The sequence below is a fragment of the Sus scrofa genome, chromosome 14 (assembly GCF_054392235.1).
Source record: "Sus scrofa isolate SSC_HxYL_T2T_F1_AM1 chromosome 14, Sscrofa_HxYL_maternal_Yorkshire_Landrace_v2.0, whole genome shotgun sequence".
Taxonomy (NCBI): Eukaryota; Metazoa; Chordata; class Mammalia; order Artiodactyla; family Suidae; genus Sus; species Sus scrofa.
The window spans coordinates 27,439,702-27,457,303 of record NC_139396.1 but is presented as its reverse complement, the minus strand read 5'-3'; the positions used below and the strand labels follow the sequence as shown (position 1 = coordinate 27,457,303).

The 17,602-nt window shown below is 47.3% G+C and overlaps 1 protein-coding gene across 6 annotated transcripts; it reads right to left on the bottom strand.

The window, feature by feature from the left end:
• Window positions 1-899: 899 nt before the first annotated feature.
• Window positions 900-15,474, bottom strand: NPM2 (nucleophosmin/nucleoplasmin 2). Of its 6 annotated transcripts, none has more exons than XM_005657214.4 (9): window positions 15,151-15,474; window positions 14,906-14,986; window positions 14,690-14,775; window positions 14,443-14,568; window positions 4,098-4,191; window positions 2,436-2,620; window positions 2,253-2,284; window positions 1,238-1,271; window positions 900-1,126 (listed from the first exon to the last, which is right to left on the bottom strand). In XM_005657214.4, exons 2-9 carry the CDS (start codon window positions 14,961-14,963, stop codon window positions 1,082-1,084), a joined length of 660 nt encoding a protein of 219 aa, XP_005657271.3. In that variant the 5' UTR covers window positions 14,964-14,986; window positions 15,151-15,474; the 3' UTR covers window positions 900-1,081.
• Between the last annotated feature and the right edge of the window lie 2,128 nt (window positions 15,475-17,602).

The window sequence follows — 17,602 nt, the reverse complement described above, 5'->3', positions numbered from 1 at the left end:
CAATTTACAGAGCCCTCTTCCTGTGGCTCTGACTATTGCGCTGGGGGAATGCTAGCCCAGGGGGCTAAAAGTGTTCACCCACCCAGCTCCTGGAAGAGATATTTTTTTTTGTCTTCTTAGGGCCGCACCTGCAGCACATGGAGGTTCCCAGGCCAGGAGCTGAATCAGAGCTACAGCTGCCGGCCTATGCCACAGCCACGCAGGATCCGAGCTGCATCTATACCACAGCTCATGGCAACATGGGATCCTTAAATCGCTGAGCGAGGCCAGGGATCAAAACTGCATCCTCATGGATTCCTTTCTGCTGAGCCACGATGGGAACTCCCCTGAGAGAGATCTTTAGAGCCTCCACGAAGCCTGCCTATCTCTCCTCTCAGGAGGTTTCCTTGAAGGTGCAGGCCTCTGCGCTCCTGCCCGAAACACATCTTCACACCAGTGAGGCCCCTGTGAGCAAGAGCTCATCCTGAACAGGATGTGTGAGGCTAGGAGAGCAGGACTAGGCTGGGCTCTGGAGAGGCAGACCTTTAGGCTGGTCCCTTCCTGGTAGGGGCTGTGGGCAGCTGTCACCCTTTATTTTAGGTCTGTATCTGGAAGCCCAGTCCCTGCTAGAAGGGAGTATGGACACAGGAGGACTCACAGCAGCTCTGGCCCCCTCCCTCAGCCCCGAGGGCAAAGGTTGAAGCTGGGAAAGGGGCTGAGACACTTGGTTCTTCCCCTAAAGCTGGTCGCTGGGGTTGGGGAGTTGTGTGTGTGTTGGGGGTGGGGGTGCCAGGGGAAGAGAGGGAGATTAAGACAGACAACAGCTGGGAGGCTGGCACATGGCCGCCCTCTGCCGGGCGCACAGGCTCACTGCAGCCGGCCAGGACAGCTGGGGAGAGACAGACAGCTGAGACAAAGTCGCAGCAAAGCAAACTTTATTGTGCTCTTGAGGTTGGGGCTCTTCCCTTCAGGTCCTGATGAAACCGAGAGTTGGGGTTAGGGTCTCTTGTATTGCCTCCCAACACATCCATCACATTCGGACTCAGCATGGTGGTCTCACGGGCCCTCCCTCGGTCACTGTGGCCAGGCCACTCTTGGCTCCTCATTTCTTGGATCCCAGCTTTTTCGGTTTGAGTGTGACTCTGGCCTATGAGAGAAGTGGGGGAGGGCTCCAGTGTCCCACCCCTCCCCATCCTAGCACCTTCCCAGGGACTACCCCCTCCCCCCGAAGGAACCAGCCCCTTCTATCAGTACTTACCTTTTCCACAGGGCTCTTGCCTTTAAGACTGTGTCTAGAATTGGGGGCGGGGTGGGGGGAGGTTGGCAAGCAGTGGGGGTGTGGGTGGAAGAGAGCGAGTTCAGCCTGCGGCCAGTGCCCCGGGCCCTCCTAGCACCCCCCCCTCTACACACACACACACACACACACTTCCAGTTTCCAGGAAGCAGGGGACTGTGACCTGGAGAGTTTTGCTTCTCCACCTGTCACCTGCCAAGGACCACCCTCCCTCTCTTTTCAAACAAAATGTTTTTTCTTCTTAAGCTTCCATCTGCTTTCCTTTATTTGTATATAAGCCACAAAATGCCTTTCTCATTATAAAAGTAATGTTAACCACATTGCACAAAATATAGCAAATAAATTGCCTCTAATTTTCTTAGCCTCCTACCAATATCAACATTTCGTTTGTTCTAAAAATACATGAAATAAAATGAAAAAAAATAATATCCTGCTCTTCAAATTCTGGAAATACTTCCCAGGTTGCTATATAATACTTGGTGGGCATTATGTCACATTCCATTGAGAAGATGTGACATAGTTTAAGCAACTATCAATGGACATTAATGCTTCCATTTTAGACTATTACTTGAATAATGCAGTGACACATTTCTTAGTGTATGTAAGTTCCCCCATATTTTGGATGGGATTCTTTGGAAGGAACTACCATAAGTGGAATGAAGTCAGAAGATAAGAACTGTTAAACACTTTTGAAAAGGGCTGTGCCAGGGGAGTTCCCTGTTGGGCTAGTGGTTAGGACTCAGTGCTTTCACTGCCGTGGCCCAGGTTCAATCCCTGGTCTGGGAACGGAGATTCCCCCATTAAGCTGCTGCATGCAGCAGTCAAAAGAAAAAAAGGTTCAAAAAGGCTGTGCCACCGACAGTGGCAGCATACCTGGGCACCTGGGCACCACGCCTGCACACGCACACCAGTGCATCACTCTCTTTCAAGTGCTAAGTACCTCCACCAGCTTAAAGGTTTTGGCTAAGTTAACAGTTACCTCACTGCCTCTTCTTTTTCCACCTTTTTCTTCTAGAAACCAAACACAAGCATTATGGGGCGTGTGGGTGAGGCTCGGGGCCAGAGCGGGCTCCCGCTGGGCACCCGGCAGGTCTGGCCCTGGTCTCAGGGCACTCAACTCGGGAGGCCTGGCCCAGGGTGGGGGGTGGTGCTCCTCCCTCACCTTAGCTGCACTTGTCTGCTTCTGGGGCGCCAGCCTCTTGACCTGTTTGACAGGGGTCTCCTTCTCCAGGGACACATCTATATCATCGTCGTCGTCGTCGTCGTCATCATCATCTTCCTCCTCCTCTTCTTCCTCCGGGCCTTCCTCCTCCTCTTCGTCCTCCTCCCAGGAGAGGTCTGAAGGGTCTGCGATGGCACAGGAGGGGCAGAGCCCTGAGCCATGGGGTCTCCGCCCCAAGGGGGAGCGGGGAGGACTCTTCACCCGAAGAAGTGAGGGAGTGGGGCTCGGGTGGGGGAGGGTGCTGGGACAGCTCCAGGGGGCTGAGGTGGTGGTAGGTGGGCAGGGGAAACGGCAGCTCTGGGGGTGGGTAGGGGGGAGTCACCCTGGGAAGGAGAGTGTGAGGGGAGGGGGCGGGAAATGGCAGCTAAGGAATTCAGACCTTAACCTGTGGGAAGTGGAACCTGCCAGATTGGAGCAGGAGAGAACCTCAATAAGAGGCACCACTGGACAGAGCAGAGGGCAGTTAAAGGCACGTCAACAGAGTCAACAGCTCAGTGACTTGCCAAGGTCCATGTTACTACCACAGCTATGAGCGTCATAGCAGGTAATGCCTTTTTTTTTTTTTTTTTTTTTTAGGCCCAGCCTAGGGGTCAAATCAGGAATCAGAACTACAGCTGCCAGCCTACACCACAGCCATAGCCACGCCAGATCCCAGCCGTATCTGTGACCTACACCACCACTCATGGCAACACCAGATCCCCGACCCACTGATCAAGGCCAGGGATCGAACATGCATCTTCATGGATACTAGACGGCTTCATAACTGATGAGCCACCAGGGGAAATCCAGCAGGTAAGTTTTTTTTTTTTGTTTTTTTTTTTTTTGTCTTTTTGTATTTTCTAGGACCGCACCTGCAGCATGTGGAGGTTCCCAGGCCAGGGGTCTAATCAGAGCTGTAGCTGCCAGCCTTCTCCAGAGCCACAGCAACACAGGATCCGAGCCATGTCTGTGACCCACACCACAGCTCACGGCCATGCCGGATCCTTAACCCACGGAACGAGGCCAGGGATCCAACCTGCAACCTCAAGGTTCCTAGTCAGATTCGTTAACCACTGAGCCACGATGGGAACTCCTTTTTTTTTTCTTTTTAGAGCCACACCTGCGGCATATGGAAGTTCCCGGGCTAGGGGTCGAATTGGAGCTACAGCTGCCAGGCTATGCCACAGGCATGGCAACGCAGGATCTGAGCCCTGTCTGCAACCTACACCACAGTTCATGGCAATGCCAGATGCCCAACCCACTAAACGAGACCAGGGATCAAACCCACATCCTCATGAATACTAGACAGATTCATTTCCATGGCACCACAATGGGAACTCCCATAACTAGTCTCTTAAGATGAAACCAAGTATACCTCCACCCTTGCGTTACAGCTGAGGGGGCTGTGGCCCATCGAGGATGGGGGAGAAGTAAAGGAGAACTGGGTTAGGACCCATGCCCATGGCCTTCCGGTCCAGGCTGCTGGTGATTCTGTTGCCTTTGGGAATCTTCTATAATAAGTCTACACTCCCTTGGGTGTTTGAGTACCTGCTACATCTTGGCACTGTACCCTGAGTGGGCACTGTACCGTTAGACCTTTCTCGGGTCCGAACGCAGACTTACCATAATATTCCTGGCCACTGAGGAACACAGGTCCAGAGCCAGCCCGGAGCTGGAACGTGACAGGAGGAGAAAGCTCCAGTCCCACCAGGACAACCTGTAGGGGTAGGTGAGTTGGGAGCAAAGTCGGGCTTGGCACCTGGTGGGGGGCTGGTCTCAGACAGAAATACTTTGTTTATTCCCTCCTCTCAACCACACATGCTTTCTGGGTTCCCTGGCCCTCTCTGCACTCTCAGCCCCCTGGACCTTCCTGCTGAGGTGGCCTGTGTCAGGGAAGAATGTGGATCTGATCACCTCCTTCTTGCCAAGATCACAGATGGGCTTGCAAGCTGAGGGGCAGCTGTTAAATAGAGATGTCTGATAGCCATGGACCGACTGAACTGTGTCCCCGCCGTCCCAGATTCTTACATCGAAGCCCTGGCCCCCAGCGTGATGGTATCTGGGGAGGAGGCCTTTGGGAGGTAATTAGGGTTAGAGGAGGGCATGAGAGTGGGGCCCTCAGGATGGGGTTAGTGCCCTTAGAAGACCAGCCCGGAGAGCCTGCTCTCTCCAGACCACGTGAGGACACAAAAAGAAGGCAGCCACCTGCAAGCCAGGAGGAGGGTCCTTACCAAAACCCGACCATGCTGGCACCATAATCTCAGACCTCTAGCTTTTAGAACTGTGAGAAACAAATATCTGTGTAAAACAATCACTCCATGGTATTTTGTTATGGCAGCCTGAGCCGACTGAGGCACCAATCAATCAAATGAGAAAAGCAGGCACAAAGTTGCATGACAGTCTTACTTTTTTTTTTTGCTTTTTTTTTTTTTTTTTTTTTGCTTTTTAGGGCTGAACCCTCGGCATATGGAGGTTCCCAGGCTAGGGGTCGAGTGTGAGCTGCAGCTGCTGGCCTACACCACAGCCACAGCAATGCCAGATCCGAGCTGCACAGAGAGAGATGAACCACAGCTCATGGCAATGCTGGATCCTTTAACCCACTGAGCAGGGCCAGGGATCAAACCCGTGTCCTCCTGGATACCAGTCAGGCTCGTTTCTGCTGAGCCACAACAGGAACTCCCCCAGCCTTACTATTGACTTGTAAGTACTGTGTGACTATTCATAGGAATCAAGGTTAGAAGTAGTGCTAACCAAAATTTTCAGAGGAGAGTAGAGCATTTATTTTCTTTCTACTTTTCCAAACTTTGCAAACTTTTGGAATGATGATGATGCTTATGCTTCTTGAGTTCCTACATGTGCCAGGCCCCATGCTAAACATCTTACTTGCTTTATCTCATTTAAATCTTCATAAGAAGCTCACATAGGGGGGTATTATTTTACAGAAGAGGAAAACTGAGGCTTAGAGAGATTAATTTAGAGCTTCTGGTTCAGACAGGAGGCAGAAAAGCCAATTGAAACTCTGCAGCCACAAACACTTGGAAATGCTGGATAAAATGTAGTCCAGTGTTTTTACCTCATGGCTGGATAGTAAGAAAGGGGACTCCCTGTGCTGCCTCAGAAAGACGAGCAGCCTGTACAGGGGCTTATTTCGCAGCAGCTGAAAGGAGGACATCCTTGAAAATGTCCTTAGGTTGTAACACTCACATGGACAGGCCTGGGGCTCGAAAGGGGAGCCATAACAGAGCCCACCCTGTGAAGGCTGGGACCCTCAAAGGGCTACCTCTCAGTAAAAAGCCCCAGGGTGAGGGTTGAGGAGAGGGGATTGAAGGATCCTAAACCATCCAACTAGAAGCAACCCACCATCAAAGGAAGGAAACGAGGACCCACGGGTGAATAACACAGTCTCCTATGAGAAGCTAAGAGCCGTGGTCATACCTCTCACTTATACCAAGTCCGAATTCACTCAGAGGGGCCTGCCAAGCCAAGAGATCTGTATAAAATCCCAGGCTTGTGATACTCCTGGGCAAACAGCAGACACAAAGACAAAACCAGTCTCTAGGGACACTCTGAATTCTTTGCACACAGAATTCTTTCAGACAACAGAACCAAACCCAACCGGAAGATGAGCTCACCATCTAAAATTACAAAACCCAAGAAACAACCCCGTTAGAGACAGCAGAAGGAACACAGTGATGCGGCCCAGTACAACCAAGAACCTGAGACACGAGAGTGACAACCTAAACAGCATGAAATAAGTTTGATGAAAACCTCGTAAACATAAAATAGGAATCTGAAGCATAAGAACAAGATATTACGAAAAATAAAGAGAACCAAAGGCAGCTTCTCGACATCAGAAACAGAAACACTGAAGTAAAATGAACAAATGGTTAAAAAGCAGAGTGAATCAGCTGAGGGGAGAATCAGTACATTGGAGAAATGCTGGGAAGAAACGACCCAGCATGCAACACATAGAGAGAGGAACAAAATATGAGAGAGGAGCTGGATGTGGAGACAGGTGAGAGATCCCGCATGCATCCAGTCAGAGTTAGGGACCGGAAAGGATGGAGTCAGTGCTCAAAGTGATAACCACCAAGAGTTCTCCAGACACCATCCAAGACACAGATCCTCACGTGAATAAAAATAAATCTACACCTGAACATAACCACGGCGCAATGGCAGCTAGCCAGAACAAAGACATGATCTTAAAGTTAACTAGAGAGGACAGAGTTTCAAAAAAGGGGCAATAACCACGCAGACTGAGGATTTCAACAGCAACATCAGAACCCAGAACAGAATAACGTGATCAACATTTTGAGGGAAACAACCTCTTACCTACACGTTGATAAACAGCTAAACTATCGTGAAGGAATGAGGGCAAAATAAACATATTTCTGAGCAAAGTCCAAGTGAGTTTACTACTCTCAGACCTACTAAAGGATTTTTCAAAAAGATGGTGATTAAACTGAGAAGGAAGATGTGGGCACAAGAAGCGGTACTGAGCAAACAAACTGGTAAACAAAGGAAAACCTAAGTAAGCATCGCGGTAAAATAGCATTTGTCATGACTAGTGTTAAGGGGGTTTAAAACAAGTTGGAGCTAAAATGTGACATGATAACAATATTAAAAGTTAAGAAGAGGGTAATTAGAATTTGGCAGAAATAAAACTTTTTTTTTTTTTTTTTTTTTTTTTTTGCTTTTTAGGGCTGCACTTATGGTATATGCAGGTTCCCAGGCTAGGGGTCAAATCAGAACTGTGGCTGCCAGCCAACTATGCCACAGCCACAGCAATGTGGGATCTGAGCCACGTCTGCGACCTACACCACAGCTCATGGCAGCCTCAGATCCCCAACCCACTGAGCGGGGCCAGGGATTGAACTCACATCCTCATGGATCCTAGTCGGGCTTGTTAACCGCTGAGCCACGAAGGGAACTCCCGCAATAAAACATTTAATTTTAAACTCTGATCATGCGTAATTGTTAAAAAATTAAGGGGACCCAATAAAAATTAGAATGAGATTCTATAGCCTTCAAACCAGGAAAAGAGAAAAGGGGAAAAGAAATTTTCCTCAGTCTAATAAAAGACAGAAAAAGGAGACAAAAGAAACAAACAAACAAAAAATTTAAAGGCAAGGAAAGGAGAAGCACAAGGTACATGCTACAAGTAAATCCAAGTATATTAGCAAATCATTAATAAATATAAACAGACTATACTAGCCAAAGTCTAGCTACAGTATTATAAGATACAAAGTTAAGGAGTTCTGGTTGTGGCTCAGCAGTTAAGGAATCAGACTAGCATCGATGAAGATGCAGCTTCAATCCCTGGCCTCATTCGGGGGTTAAGGATCCGGCATTGCCTTGAGCTGTGGTTCAGGTTGGAGACACAACTCGGATTTGGCACTGCTTGGATTCGACCCCTACCTGGGAACCTCCATATGTCGTGGGTATTGCCCTAAAAAGCCAAAAAAAAAAAAAAGATACGAACCTAAAACAAAAGGACAGAGAAATGCTGAAGTAAAGAAATGGAAACATAAATACCAGACGTGCGGTGCCCTGATATTATTCAAATATCGTACCTGCCAAAGATTACATTCCCCATTTTCCTTTGCAGTTAGTTTGACGATGTTACTAATTTCTGGACCAAAGAGTTGTAAGCAGAATTTGGTAGGTGGTACTTGTGTGAGTACTTCTTTTTCTTCTTCTTCTTCTTTTTTATCCCCCCATATGGAAGTTTGGACCAGGGATAGAATTTGAACCACATTTGTGACCCACACCACAGCCGTGGCAACACCGGATCCTTGGATCCTTAATCTACTGTGCTAGGCTAGAGATTGAACTGGCAACACCACAGAGACAAGCTGGATCATAAATCCACTGTGACATAGCGGGAATTCCTTTTTTAAAAATAAATGGTGGTTTGATGTGATAAATTCATTTGAGTGATTAAAGAAATAAATAAAGAGTTGGTGCTTTTGAAAAAATAAATAAATAAAAATAAAATAAAATAAATGATGGTTTTTGGCCACATGCACGGCATGTGGAAATTCCTGGGCCAGGGATTAAACCTGAGCCATAGCAGTGACCCAAGCTGTTGCAGTGACAGTGCTAGATCCTTAACCTGCTGCACCAAATGGGAAATCCAGTATGAAGCCTTGTTAAAGGTGGACTGGGAACCAATACATACGTTAATCTCACTTTCAGTAGCACCTCAAATCATGAAATGTGTACGGGTGAATTTTACGAAGTACCCTGAAAACTACAAAACATTACTGGGAAAAGCTAAAGACTTCAACAAATGGAGAAATACATCATGTTCAATTTTTTTTTTTTTTTTCTTTTTAGGGCTGCAACTGCGGCATATGGAAGTTCCCAGGCTAGGAGTCAAACTGGAGCTATAGCTGCCGACCTATGTCGCAGCCACAGCAACTCAGGATCCAAGCCATGTCTGTAACCACAGCTCATGGCAATGCCAGATCCATAACCCACTAACTGAGGCCAGGGATTGAACCCGCATCCTCATGGATCTTGGATTCATTAACTGCTGAGCCATGAAGGGAACTCCATCAAGTTCAATTATTGACGACTCAAAATTTTTAAGATGGCAATTCCCCAAAGTAACCTACAGATTCAATACGATCTCAGTCAAAATCCCAGCAGACTGAATTTTTTTTTTTTTTGTGCCAAACCCATGGCATGTGAAAGCTCCTGGGCCAGGGATTGAACCCATGCCACAGCAGTGACCCAAGCTACTGCAGTGATAATATCAGATCCTTAACCTACCATGCCACAAGAGAACTCTCCAGTAGACTGCTTTTTAAAGAAGGCTGATTCTGGAGTTCTCGTTGTGACTCAGCAGAAACGAATTGGACTAGGAACCATGAGGTTGCAGGTTCGATCCCTGGCCTCGCTCAGTGGGTTAAGGTTAAGGATCTGGCGTTGCCATGGCTACAGGCTGGCGGCTACAGTTCTGATTAGACCCCTAGCCTGGGAACCTCCATATGCTGTGGGTGTGGCCCTAAAAAGCAAGCCAAAAAAAAAGGGTTGATTCTGAAATTTATATGGAAATGCTAATGACTTAGACTTGTCAATTCGGTTTGGGAAGAGAATAACAAAATTGGAGGACTCACAATAATTTTTTTCTTTTTTTGATTTTTAGGGGGGCACCGGCAGCATATGGAGTTTCCCAGGCTAGGGGGAACCCGCAACCTCATGGTTACTGGTTGGATTCATTTCCACTGCACCACAACGGGAACTCCTACAATAATTTTTAAGACTTACTGGAGTTTCCCTTGTGGCTCAGTGGAAACAAACCCAACTAGTATTCATGAAGATACGGGTTTGATCCCCGGCCCCACTTAGTGGGTTAAGGATCTGGCATTGCCGTGAGCTGTATTATAGGTCTCAGATGCAGCTCAGATCTGGCGTTGCTGTGGCTGTGGCATAAGCCAGCAGTTACAGCTCCAATTCGACCCCTAGCCTGGTACCATATGTCACACCTGTGGCCCTTAAAAAAAAAAAAAAGAAAGACTTTTATAATAATAAAAGTACAACGATCAAGTCAGCCTGGTATTAGAATATGGGTAAAAATAAATCAGTGAAACAGAATATTATAGAAATACACACATATATGATCAGCTGATTTCTGGCAAATGCCAAAGTAATTGTATTAGTGAACGGTCTTTTCAAAAAATGGTACTGGAGAACTGAATATCAATTTGGAAAAAAATGTTCCTCAGAGTTCCCTGGTGACCCAGGGGTTAAGGACTTGGCCTTGTCACTCCTGTGGTTCAGGAACTTAAGCATGCCACAGGTGCTGTATATATGTGTGTGTGTGTGTGTGTGTATTCCTACAAGTCAGTAAAAATAACTCAATTATTTTAAAATGGACAAAACATCCAACTGGGCATTTAGCAAAAGAAAATATACAAAAGAACAAAAACCAAATCAGAAGATAGTCAACATCACCAGCCATCAAGGAAGAATAAAAAACCACAATGAGATGCCACTATATATGTAGTAGATTGGCTACAATTAAGAAGACTGACAATGCCAAGTGTTGGTGAGGATGTGGAGCAACTGGAAGTCTCATACATTGCTGGTAGAAATGCAGACTGGTACATTAATTTGGAAAATAGCAGTTTGGTATAAAGTTTAACATATCCTTACTATATGACCCAGCAATTTCACTGCTAGCTATTGACCCAAAAGAAAACACATCTATAGAAATACATCCACTCATAAACAAATTACATACATATAGTGAGAGAGGGTGGCATGTTATTCAGATATAAAAAAGGAACATATATTACTATTTCATCAACTGTATGGATAAACCTCAAAAGCATTATTCTAAGTGAAAAAAGCCAGTACAAGACACTACATATTGTATCATTCCATTTAAATTAAATTATTAAAAAGGCAAAACTGTAGCGACAGAAGGCAAATTGATGGTTGCCAGAGGCAGTGGTAGGCGGAAGGTAACGACTGCAAGGAGGCAGGAGAAAATATTGAGGCAGGTGATGGATATTCTCTGCCTTGATTTTGGTGGCTGCTGCATAATTTGTCAAATGCATGGAGTTGTAACTTAACACTAGGGAATCCTATTGTATATAAATTATATCTCCATAGAGCTGATTTAAAAAAAAACTGACTCAAAGACATAGAAACATCTGAGTAGATCTAAAACTATTAAATAAATTGCAGTAGTCCAAAAACCAAACCTGCCTCACATAGTTTGGTTATTTACTTGCTTGTTCATTATATATTGAGTTCCTACAATATACCAGACACTAGTAAATGGGCAGTATGGATAATGCAGCAAGCCAGGCAAAATCATTGCTCTCTTGAAGATTATATTCTGGTTGGGAGGAAAGACAGAGCATAAGTGCAAACTGATGTCAGTGATGGGTCCTAGAGGAAAAAGCGATTAGGGGTGGGGTCGAAATTGGGGATTCTGTTTGTTGTCAGGGGAGACCTCTTCAACAAGACAGGATTTGAACAAAGACCAGATTGAAGAACGGGGGAGGGGTGTGTGTGTCCCCAGCATGAGGAAGAGTAAATGTGAAGACTTCTAAGGAAGGGGTAAGTCTGGAATTTTCAGGGTGCAATCAAGGAAGCCATTGTGGTTTGAGCCCAATGCGGGGACTAGCAAAGGATGAGCTCAGAGAGGTTGCTGAGGATCAGCATATAGAACATAAAGGATCCTGAATCTCATTTTAATGAGGTGGGAAGCCATGGATCTAAGTGTTCTAGCAGATAATCATCAGGAGCTGACCTTGGCTTAAAAGGATCTTTCCAGGGGCTGTGTATAGAATCGACCAGAGGTCTGAGGGAAATTTTTCGGTAAAGGGTTCGATGGCAGATATTTTAGGCTTGTAAAACATATGGTCTCTGTGGAGACCGACCACTGAACTCTGCTGTGAAAGCAACCACGGATAATTTGTAAATGAAGGAGTGTGTCTGAGTTTCAATAAAACTGATCATGACAACAGGCAGTGGGCTGGACTTAATCCTGTAGTTTGCCACCCCCTGGAATCAACTAGAGGGGACCAAGGATGAAGGCGGGGAGACCAGTTAGGAGGCCTTGCAATAAAACTGAGCAAGAGGTGCTGGTCACCTGGACCAAGGTGCTGGTCGGGGATGTGGTGAGATGTGGCCAGGCTGGGGTATAAGTAGAGCCAACAGGATTTGCTGATGGATCAGATATAGGGTGTTCAGAGAAAGAGGGTTTGTCCTAACTAATTTGGAGAAATAGCTATTTACTGGGAGATGGGTTTGGGAAGGGGGAAGAGATTATAGATAAAAATCAAAAATTTGGATTTAGACATGCTAAGGTTGGAATATCTATTAGGCATCTGTTAAATGTATTGAATTGGACAGAGGATCTGGAGCACAAGAGAGAGGCTGGGTTTACAGAATGAATTTCAGAGTCTTCAAATTATAGGTGGTCCTTAAAACTAGGGGAATGGATGAGATCTAGGGAGATCTCGTAGAGTGAGAGGAAAAAAAAAAATAGGTTTGAGGGCAGAGAAGAAAATAGATTTGATGGAGTTCCTGTCATGGCGCAGTGGTTAACGAATCTGACTAGGAACCATGAGGTCCAGGTTCGGTCCCTGCCCTTGCTCAGTGGGTTAACGATCTGGCGTTGCCGTGAGCTGTGGTGTAGGTTGCAGACGTGGCTCAGATCCTGCGTTGCTGCGGCTCTGGCGTAGGCTGGTGGCTACGGCTCTGATTCGACCCCTAGCCTGGGAACCTCCATATGCCGTGGGAGCTGCCCAAGAAATAGCAAAAAAAAAAAGAAAATAGATTTGAGGGCAGTTTTACAGACCAGCCTCCCAGCTCTTTAAGGGCAGATAATCCTGGTCTTACGACATTAACTCTGCCCCCACCGCCTGCACAGGAGCAAACACTCTGCATCTCAGTTCTCAAGGCTGGCTTGCCTTGACATCCAAATAAGGACTTTAGAGGCCAACCTCACTTATGAATATATACTTTTTAAAAGAGCCTTATTGACTGATTCACTTTGCTGGACACCTGAAACTAATACAGCATTGTAAAGCAACTATACTCCAATAAAATTAAATGTCTTACTAACAAAGCCGATTTAGAAATTTATAACACAGGCAAGTAACAATTATCTCAGGAATGCAAACTTGGTTACTATTCTATTACTATCACATAGGACATGAATAGATTAAAGAAGAGAGAGCCCATGATCAAATGAACAGAAACACATTTGATAACCAATTGTGATGAAGAAGAAGAAAATTCAATTTTTCAAAGAGTAGGATTTGACAGGGACTTTCTTAACCTGATGAAGGGTATCTACCAAACACTTCATACTTAAAGGAGAAACATTAGAAGCATTCCTTCTTAAAAAAGAAAAAAAAAAAATCAGGACTGAAACAAGAACACCTACCATTACCATTTTATCCAGTATTATACTAGAGGTCCTAGCCAGTGTACTAAGATTTAAAAGAGAAAAAAACAAAAAACGAAAAACACACAAGACAGGAGTTCCCCGTCATGCCTCAGTGGTTAACGAATCCGACTAGGAACCATGAGGATGTAGGTTTGATCCCTGGCCTCGCTCAGTGGGTTAAGGATCCGGCATTGCCATGAGCTGTGGTGTAGGTTGCAGACGCAGCTTGGATCTGGCATTGCTGTGCTTGTGGTGTAGGCCTGAGGCTACAGCTTCAATTAGACCCCTAGCCTGGGAACCTACATATGCTGAGGGAGCGGCCCTAGAAAAGGCAAAAAGACAAAACAAAAACAAAAAAACCCAAACCCACAAGACAAAAACTGCCCTAGAAAACTCGGAAAGAGAATAAGAATTGAGGTTTGCATTAAAACTCAGAATAAATTATTAGCAGTGAGAGTTTCTGGATACACAAACAGTATGTTAATCATCACCACTGCCACTGCCTGGTTCCATAAACAGTTGAAAATGTGATTGGAAGAGAGGTTATTTAGCTTGCCCAGAGTCGCACAGCTACTAAAGAGTGGACTAGGATGGAAAGGGGGCTCATTGCCTACTGTGGCCAGGCTTTTGGTTGTGTACTAGATGCCTTCTCAAACAGGGTTGTATTTTTTTTTTTTTTTTTTTTTGCTTTTTATAGCTGCACCCAGAGGCACATGGATGTTCCCAGGCTATGGGTCAGATTGGAGTTAGAGCTGCTGCCTACACCCCAGCCACAGCAATGCGAGATCCAAGCCCCAGTCTGCTACCTACACCAAGCTCACAGCAATGCCTGATCCCCAGCCCACTAAGTGAGGCTAGGGATGGAACCCGAAACCTCATGGATACCAGGCCGATTCGTTTTGGCTGAGCCACAAGGGGAACTCCATAGCTCGGCTGTACTTCTGCAGGATGCCTCTACCCCATTTGGCGTCCATGCCCACGCAGAGAGTGAAGCCTGAGTAGGGCCTCTGCGGGCGGGAGCCCGGGATTCCTCGGCCTGCTGGGACTCACCATGGGGAGGACGGAGGCCCTAAGCGAGGCCAGCGTGATGGCCTTTCTCTTCCTGTTGTCCTGGCCTGCAGGGGGCAGGATCTCCACGAGGTTCATCTCCTCTCTGGCTTTCTCCCCCAGGCAAATCTGCGAGGGGTGGAAAACAAGCAAGGCACCTCCTCAAGCCCAGGGCTCCCACCTGCTCCTCTGTAGCCCTCTAAGTCCCTCCCCGCTCCAGCCTACCCCCCCTCCTGGGAGGGGCACCCACCGTGCTAAGCAAGAGCTTACAGTCCTGCTTCCCCTCCTTCTGGGGTCTGAAGGTGCAGGTCGGCTTCTCCTGGTTTAGCTCACAGCCTGCAAGGGAGACAGAAGGCAGGGAGGCTCTCGGGCAACGCTCCCTCCAGACCTAAGCCCCAGGGTGACGCACCCCCCTCCCCGCCCCATGACCCCGGGTGCTCTGAGAACAGCCTGGGGCCTCACTCACCCCAGAGCAAGGCTACCGTGGCCTTTTCCGAGGTGCTGCTGGTGCGGCTGCGATTCATGATGCGGGGTTGGGGCCGAGCAGCTGCGAGGAAGGGCCTGTTACCACCCCAGGCCGGTGGGAGACAAGAGCCCTCCCACACCCCGAGGTGCAGCCCCGGGCAGCCGGGGGAAAGGCGGGTGCGGCCCGGTCCCAGGTTCAGCTGGCTCGGGGGTCCCGGCCCTCTCGCACCCCCTCCTCCACCTCACCGTCCCTACTCCGCGGGCGCGGCTCTCGCCATCCGCTCCTGCTCGGATTACTTCCCTCCCCGGCTCCCTCACTCCAGGCTCACGCCGGCCTCACCTGGGGGCCGGCCGCCCACAGCGGACCGTTATGAAGCCCGGGAAGGGGCAGTGGGAGGTGTCTAATCAGCCCCACTCCGTTCTTCCCCCCTTTCCTCCTCTTTGCGCCCCAGAAACACCTGGAGAACTTGTTCAACAGGAAGCGCTTAGTCCCACCTCCGCCGTTTCCCTTAGAGGAAGTCTGGGTGAGACCCAGAGAATTTGCATTTCTAACGGGTTCCCAGGTGAAGTGGATGGTGCTGGTCCAGGACCACGCCCTCAGAGCCGCGGTCCTGACCAGTGCGGATTGACTGAAGGCCTGCGGTAGTTGGCCCGCCCAGCGCGGGGACGCCTCCCCACCTGGTAGGAAGCGGCGGCGTTATTGCCTTTCCCGTTCGTTGCCTTCCCCTAAGTGTGGGCCTTTTCCCTGACCCAGAGAGCCTGACCTCCAGGACTGTGGTCCCCAGAAAGGAGGAGACCTGTTTCCAAAAGGATGACTTTCCCAAGGCCGGGAAGGGTTGGGGAGAGGCAGCTGCAGCAGCTGGTAAGGACTCCGCCAATGACTTTACCAGGGCCAGTCATTTAACAAACAGCAGTTCACAGGGTACAATGATGCACTTAAATGTTTGGGTGGGGTGGTGAAGAGGAGGTGGGTTTTCAGTTGATGATCCCCACCTAGTCCTCCTTCAAGTGACACCTCTGTTTGGGAGCCACAAATAACCAGGAATTTCTCTCACTGCTTTCTCCCCCAACCCCAGAACTGGGGTGCAGTGGCTTGATTTGGGATCTCATCTCCCAGACCAGGGACTGAACCTTGGCCACAGTGGTGAAAGCCCCGAATCCTAACCACTAGACTACCAGGTAACTGCGTTTCATTCTTACCCGTCACTCCCATCCCAGAAATTTCTCACCTACATATAATGTTCATTGATTTTCAACAAAGGTGTCTTTTTGGAGTTCCCGTTGTGGCTCAGCGATAACAAACCTGACTAGTATTCATGAGGATGTGGGTTTGATCCCTAGCCTCACTCAGTGGGTTAAGGATCCGGCATTGCCAAGAGAGCAGCAGTATAGGTCACAGATGCGGCTTGGATTTGGCGTGGCTGTGGCTGTGGCCTAGACTGGTAGCTGCAGCTCCACTTGACCCCTAGTCTTGGAATCTAGTCTGTAGTGTGCCCACTAAAAAAAAAAAGTTGTCTTCTAAATGACAGGATAGTCTTTTATTGCTCTGGAATCCTGACTGGAGCTTTGGTTGTGCAGGAATTAGCTTTTTTCTTTTTTTTTTTAAATGTCAACTTTGAGAAATAATTTTTATACAAAGATACACTCATTTAAAGAGTATACTTTGAATTTTGACAGATTTTATACTTCCATGTAACCATCACTACAGTCAAGTTATAATTTCTGTCACTCCCCCAAATTTTGTTTCCCTTTGCAGTCAATATCCTCTCCTTACTGTCTAATTGGCATTAGACAAACACTCGGTCTGCTTTCTGACACTGTAGTTAAGTATTGCCTGTTGAAACATTTAAGAATGATCATACAGGGTCTTTACCATATTTTGCTGAACAGAACGTGTTTGCGGTTCATTTGTTGTTGCTGTATCAGTAGTTTGTTTATTGTTGAGTAGTACTCTGCAATTTGTATATCCAGACACCTGCTGGTCAGTTTTATGTGTGAATTTGGCTAAGCTATTGCATCCAAATCAAACTGAGGGTGTAGCTGACACCTTCTATTTGGCAGTTTCTTTGAAGGTATTTTGTAGATGTGTAAATTGCTGTTTCTGTCAAGATTTCCTTCAAGGAGTTCCCTTTGTGGCTCAGTGATTAACAAATCCGACCAGGATCCATGAGGATGTGGGTTCCATCCCTGGCCTCGTTTAGTGGGTTGGGCATATGGCGTTGCCGTGAGCTGTGAGGTAAGTCGCAGACACAACTCAGATCCCATGTTACTGTGGCTGTGGTGTAGGCTGGCAGCTGCAGCTCTTATTAGACCCCTAGCCTGGGAACTTCCACATGCCAAAGGTGCGGCCCTAAAAAGCAAAGCAAAAAACAAACAAAAAAATATTACCCTCAATACTATGGTACTATGGATGGGCCTGATCCAATCAGTTGAAAGGCTTACGAGCAGAACTGAGACTTCCCTGAAGATGTTTTGCCTGTGGACTGCAGCTTCAGTTCCTGCCTGAGAGCTTCCAGCCTGCTCTTCCTGACAACTTGCCCTATGGATTTCAGCCTTGCCTTGTGATTTCATTAGCCAATTCTGTGTGATATATCCCTGAGTGAAACACCCATTGATGATTTGGGTAGTTTCCAGTTTTACACTCTTATGAGTAAAAATGCTATGAACATTTGAGAGCAAGTCTTTATACATGGATATG

Coding starts and splice junctions, on each gene's coding strand:
- NPM2 (XM_005657214.4), bottom strand. CDS start 14,963: ATGAATCGCAGCCGCACCAGCAGCACCTCGGAAAAGGCCACGGTAGCC. Junction 14,776..14,905: donor CACGGTAGCCTTGCTCTGGG/GTGAGTGAGGCC, acceptor TCTCCCTTGCAG/GCTGTGAGCTAAACCAGGAG. Junction 14,569..14,689: donor GTAAGCTCTTGCTTAGCACG/GTGGGTGCCCCT, acceptor CACCCCTCGCAG/ATTTGCCTGGGGGAGAAAGC.